The sequence below is a fragment of the Nannobrachium achirus genome, assembly GCF_963921795.1.
Source record: "Nannobrachium achirus genome assembly, chromosome: 13".
Lineage (NCBI taxonomy): Eukaryota > Metazoa > Chordata > Actinopteri > Myctophiformes > Myctophidae > Nannobrachium > Nannobrachium achirus.
In genome coordinates, this window is record NC_137833.1 from 55,924,610 (window position 1) to 55,931,334 (window position 6,725).

At 41.2% G+C, this 6,725-nt stretch overlaps 1 protein-coding gene across 1 annotated transcript; it reads right to left on the minus strand.

Moving 5' to 3' along the window:
- Positions 1 to 1,687: 1,687 nt before the first annotated feature.
- On the minus strand, positions 1,688 to 6,320 carry LOC308297454 (toll-like receptor 13; the record flags this gene model as incomplete). Its single annotated transcript, XM_080740860.1, has 3 exons — positions 1,688 to 1,898; positions 4,811 to 4,928; positions 5,633 to 6,320. The coding sequence occupies 3 exons, from the start codon at positions 6,318 to 6,320 to the stop codon at positions 1,688 to 1,690; spliced, it is 1,017 nt and encodes a 338-aa protein (XP_080596986.1).
- Between the last annotated feature and the right edge of the window lie 405 nt (positions 6,321 to 6,725).

The following is a 6,725-nucleotide window of genomic DNA, read 5'->3' on the forward strand; positions in this document are numbered from 1 at the left end:
TTATATGCGCTAATAATACCCAATTTGTATACTTTTCAGGTACATAAATCTGAAGATTGGATAATGCCAGGTTCAAAACTATTGTTTCCTTTTCATGACATATTAGAGACAAAACAAATTATTGTTTAGATATCTCTTTCTATCACTCCATAAATCATAAAATAGTGTCAACAGGCATAAAAAAACACCCCCATCCTATACAAACCAAACCAATTGTAACTTCAAACTCAATTTTAATCATGTTAGATTCATCAAAAAACACCTGTCCTCGGTTCTGGTGACTCATACTGCCCTCCTAATACGTGAGGGGGCTATCTATATTTTATAAAAAATGTATGGAAACAAATGCTGTTAACTTGGCACCTTCACGTATGAAATGAACATCTATATGTGTATTTTGAACGTTTATTTGAAAGAAGACATGTTTAGGAAGCAAAATAGTAAAGAATTGAATTTCTTTAAATTTTGAATTTTTACATGTTTTCACCTGCCATGTCTCCCCTTAATGACCAAAGACATAATATTCAATACAATATATGGTATATAATAGTAAAAGAACAAGATCTGTAATATATATAAAAGAGTATAATGAAAATAATGCATGCTTTACATGAGCAAATAATTCCATTAATTAAAATGATATATCATGCATGCATATCAAAGCTGATTAATATGGTAATGAGTAATGAAGAAAGACATGAAAGTACATGTAAAGTTATGGAGAATAGAACCTCAATGAGAGGTTGGTATTCTGGAGTACAACCTTTGAACAAATCCATTTTTTACCCAAAATGTAATTAATACAGAGTACAACAAAATTATAAAATCCAATCAAAGGTAAAATATGAAGTCAGATTAAAAAAAAAACAATTATAATAAAAATAGGGTTACTTAAAGAAACAAACAATTACTTCAAGAGGTGAGTCTTACGAAGTGCTTTAAAGGTTCACATTGAAAAAATGTTAAGACAACGAAAAAACAAACGCTCCCCCATCCCCAACAGGACGATTTCACCCTTAAATATCTATTAAAGTTCCTCTCCAGATTCCCATTTAGTTCACATTCACCGCAAAATAATTACATGAAACAGCAGATTATTCATTCAAAGCCAGGTCAGTGGTGTGTCCAGAGCTCTGAGGTTCTGCCAGAACAGTCTAGAGAAGTAGTTGGTATCTGGGCACTAGTCTGGGATCACTTCACTTTTCAGGGTTTTAACTTGTAACCGGTGTGGAGCGGAAACCACAACACGTCATGGTGTAGTACTCAAAGGACTACAATTTGACGGAACTTTCAAACTGGATTCAGTTTTAACCCAAAATATTCCCCTGCGCTCAAGGACATACATTTAGGGCCTACCTAATAAACTCCTTGATGCGGAGTAGTTTTGCTTTTGAAAAATTCGTTTGGTATATGCATCTTTTAGTCCAACTGTTAGCGACTGGCAAGACTACACTAGCACCAGACTACTCGAGCATTTTAATAGGAATTGGGGAAACAAACGGGGGGAACCAAATCAAAGCGATGCCGCTTCTGCGCTTTAGGCGGAAACCAAACGGCCTGTTGTAAACAAACACCAGGCTTTCCCCCAGAAAGCCTGGTAGGCGAGGTTATCTGAGCACTGAACCTTTGAGTTTCTTATCATAAAACTATTTGGGTCACTTGACAAAAAATAGTCCATCATTCGTAATTATAGGTTATTAATTTCCAGGTTAGTATTAAGCGCTCTGCGTAGGTTTTCCCAGAACAGTCCAGGGTGCTGTCCAGCCTGGGTCCAGCTCAGGTAGGTGTGTCTCTTCACCAGCCTCCTCATGTGATAGTAGGGAGACAACTGGTGGGTTGGAATGTCCTCCAGAAACACCAGGATCAACACGTCCTTCTGTTCATCAAACAGACGGAAGCTGCACACAGGGAGACCAGAGGACATTTACACTCAGACAAGTTTAATTTACAAAGGGTGTTTATTGGTTAAAGAGATGATTTAATATTTAACACCTAAATGTAGTGTATGGGGACTGTCGATTGTGACGACCATAGACTGTAAAAAAAAAAAAAAACACCAAATGTATCCTCAAGAAAGCACAGCAGCGACTGTACTCTCTGAGGCGCCTCAAAAGATTTGGCTTGAGCACCAAGACTCTTGTGAATTTCTATCGTCGCACCATAGAAAGTGTTCTCTGTTCTGACAGGTTGTATCACAGTGTGGTTTGGTAACCTGACTGCCCAGGACTGTAGACTGCTGCAGAGGATTGTGAAGACCAGTGTTGCCATAGTCTCGTGTTGTGCGCCCCCGACGACCCATATCACTGTATGGTGTTGTATGTGGTGTTTGTTGGGACTTGTTTTGTGTGGCCTGCATGGTATGTGTGGGTCCACACTCTTGTTGGTCACTGTGACCATGTCTTTGTGTAATAAGGCGGAGAGTGCTCTTGGCACAAGCATGTCATTGTATCTGTACTTGTATGGATATGTGTGACAACAGTTCCAGGACACAAGTTTATGTTCTGTAGGATGGAAACGGGATAACCACGCCCCAAACCCATTTTGGAAGCTTGTAATTAGCTGAACCGGAGGTAGGGAGCGCTCCATTGTGGTCACTTGGACCGCGCAGAGGTGCACATAGCCTTACATTAAGAAACTCCTATCGAGACTTCCGCATTGTGATATTGGGACGACGGTAGGAGATTCTTACTGATGGGCCCGATTCATGAAGCACTTTACGGCCAAAATACTGCATTAGGACAATTCTCAAGTTCGGTGTCAGATTCATCAATGTTTTTTGGCGGGGATTTAGGCTCGAAATACAATCGGCAGGACAGATTTAATTGTAACAGATCAGATTTTTTTTTTTTTTTTTGATGAGAGCCAAGTTCAACAGCAAAGCCATGGTGTAGTTTAAGTTTAATGTAGTTCCCAGAGCAGACTACAGAGTGCTGAGTCATGCTTTCTACTATATGGTCCTGCCATAAGTACTATTGAAGCTGTGCTCCTGTTTTTACACTCAACTGGCAGCCGTCCAAATTCATTTAGCCATACACCTGTGATACGCACAAAATGGGATATACACACTGCGTGATGAATCTGACTACGTTTTTGCTAACAGACATTTTTAAGCAGACCAGATTGATGAATCGGGCCCATTGTCATGCACTCCTGCTGGATGGACGGCAAAATTGTAATAGCGGCTCTACACATGCACAAATGCGACTTTGTAAAAACTATTTTTATTGAAGAATACAGACTAATACTTTAAACAAGGCTTCCAACTTAATCGCAAACCGTTGGCAGAACTACTCCAGTGTCCTATATTCGCATTTGTGCATGTGTAGAGCCACTATTACAGTTTTGCCGACCATTCAGTAGGAGTGTATGACAATGTCTGTAAGACTCTCCTACCGTCGTCCCAATGTCACAATGCGGAAGTCTCGGTAAGACTGTCTTAATGTAACCTTAACCCTAACCTCAGTAAAACTAACACAGGTGAATGCTAACCTGGTAAAATGCTTACCTCCCGACACTGGCGAGTAACTAACCTGCCAAGTAACGCAGATGCCCAGAAACATGACGGTCGCTGATAACATGACTTTGACGTACGACCGTCATGGATGAGGATTTACCTGTGTTGGCGGAGGCAAATTCGGGAGCCTATACAAACTACACAAACATTCAGATTTCACAAACAAAGTGCTTTATAAAGTCTCAAACCTGTCTAAATAGGCCTACTGTCCGGCATTATATAAGTACCCAGATCCTTTGTGTTCTTTAATAAGAAGCCTTTTTATCTGACATTTTTCTGTATTCCCATGTACTTTATTTCCTGACCCATTTTTGCAAGGCCACAAAGAAATGCATGGGAACACAAGGAAATGCATGGGAAAACAGTATAAAAAGGCTTCTTATAAAAGAATTATATAATGCCGGCCAGTATTTAGACAGATTTGAGACTTTATAAAGCACTTTGTTTGTGAAATCTGAATGTTTGTGTAGTTTGTATAGGCGTACGTAATGTAATCAGCGATCTTCATGTTTCAGAGCTATATTGAATGCTAAGATGGCGGGCCTCATCTCCACCGAAAACGAGCGATCTATCCCATTTCCACCCTACAGAACGTAAATTAGCTTCCATGAGACTGGCATAATAATTAATCATAGCGACATTTGGGCAAGCGCCGCCCTCCCTGCGTTCTCACCCTTTAGGGCGAGGTCGCTTTCCGCCTTTAGGGCGTCTTAATGGTTATTACAGGTATTGTTGTTGTTGTTGTTGTTGATGATGATTACTGGTTATTATCAATCTATGCCATGAGAAATAAATAAGAATGAAAGTCAATAGGCTATATGCACAGCAGCCATTTTGGAGAGAAGTTGGGTTTCTTCCCACTTCCTTCACAGGTGTTAATGATACTAATGAAGGCTCTGTTCCATTCTGGTCAAACAGAGTCAGGGTGCTGATATTGAGCATGTTGGCTCACTGGAAACTCTCTGCTACAACACTGGGTCTCAAAGTGTGGCCCAGGGTAACTTGGGGATTCCAAATTACCCCTTAAAAAGATGTGTAACTCGGAGAGCATACAAATGGAACCAAATGGACCCGTAAGGGTCCATTTGGTTCCATTTGTATGCTCTCAGAGTTATGGGAGTCCTTGGGTTTGAGAACCAATGGTTATTATCAATCTATGAAAAATAAAAAGAATGAAAGTCAATTCAGCATAATAGGCCTATACAAATTGTGCTGCCGCTTTCATGTGTGTAAATGTGGCCCTCATATTCTTTTCATGAATTTTACAGTGAAACATCAGTGAAATGGCGCCCCCACCTGGCCATCTGGATCTCTCTAGAGCACCATTCACTCTCCAGGTAATGATGGCTGATCACACAGATGGTTTTTCTGCTGCCATAGATGGCATCTGTGATGTTCTCTATGATGGGTTTACCTGGAAAGAAAACATACAGTAGATACATTATTGTCTCCGCCAGGCCAAAAGACAATACTCTGTTTTGCACCCTGTCTGTCTGTCTGTCTGTCTGTCTGTCTGTCTGTCTGTCTGTCTGTCTGTCTGTCTGTGCGTGTGTGCGTGTGTGTGTGTGTGTGTGTGTGTGTGTGTGTGTGTGTGTCCGTCCGTCCATCCGTCCATCCGTTGAGCTAATCCAGCCAGATTGTGCAGAATGTGCACACACACACTCCCTGGAAGCCAATTCAGAACCTCTGTGACTGTCCCACACCATGATGCAGAGTTTTGCTTTTTATTTTATATTGAAAGTACTCCTTCAGATTTTGTAAAAATCTGGCAAATCAGTAGACAGCATCTCTATAGTCATGTGATCACGACAGATTTGTCCGATATATTTCATATTCCTTCCTAATTGGCTTCCAACGGATTGGTCTAGTTTGAACAAAATACTTCAAATCATGAATGCAGTGTCAGATTGCTGTGAAAGACCGAAGAGGATCCTTTTCAAATAGCCCCATTATATAGTGCCACCAGGAGGCCACAATAACCTACAGTACCTGACCTGGCAGAGACCTGTGCTTGGAAGAACACCGGTTCACTTTTTGAGAGACAGGGAGATAGATTCCTACTTCCTACAGACACTTTTAGATAAATACAGTATTATTTAGAGAAATCGAGGTTTGTACCTGGTAGGAAGTCTCTGTGGTGCAGACAGAGTCTCCAGCCCTGCTCTCCCTCCAGCACTGGAAGCATTTCTCTGCAAACCCAGAGCTCATCGTGAACGTTGTAGGAGATGAAGGCATCGTAGCGCTCAGGAGACCCCCTCTTTCTTTGCTTGGCATCATAAAGGAAGGCAAGGAAGAGGTAGTAGCCATAGAAAAGATGCAACCTCAGGAAGTGGTAGGTGAAGGATGTGAGCAGAGTCAGCACAATCACACAAGTGGAGGAAACAAAGCAGTTGAAGTCAGTGTCCACACAACCGGAATAAAAGTCAAAGTCCAGAAACCTGGTTCCCTTTTTAGCCAGAGGAAAGCCACAAGTGTAGCGGTGAGCATCAACTACCAGTGTTTGTTTGTTGTTCAGCACCCAGTGCCGAAATTCAACATTAGACCAATCACAACAATCAAAAGGGTTGTCATCCATGTTAATGTACCTGAGAGCAGGGAGAGAACTGAACACAGAGACATTGATCACCGTCAGCTCACTGTAGCTCAGGTCCAGCCAGAAGAGTTGAGTCAGATTGGCTTGTGCCAGGAAATCCAGGGATGTCAGATTACAGCCATGAAAGGAAAGAGTCTTCAGCTGTGGTAGATTAAATGAGCCTGGGTCCTGTTGTTTACCACACGTGACATCCAAACGTTCCAAATGTTTCATATCTGAGAGCATCTCCCATACGATATGTGTAATATGCGGGGACTGAATATAAACTGCTGGACTGATTTGTATTTTGAAGCTCTTCAGCCTCTGCGGTAGGGTGGTATTAAAGTTTTGACATCGTAACTCATGGGGAGGTGTAGATGTAATTTTAAAGGGGTCATCATTATAATCCAGATACATTTCTAGTGTTTCAAGTTCATCTAGTCCTTCAAAATAGTTGTTCTCCCATGACTTGGAGACAAACATGGTTTTGCAATACATGTGTAAGTGCTTGAGTGATTTCAATCTCATTACATCATATTCAGTGGGCCAATGGATTTTTTTAATTTCTAAAGCCAAAATCTCTAGTTTTTGTAGGCCAGTCGTGAATGTGTCACCAGACCACGTAATTAAATTCTGACT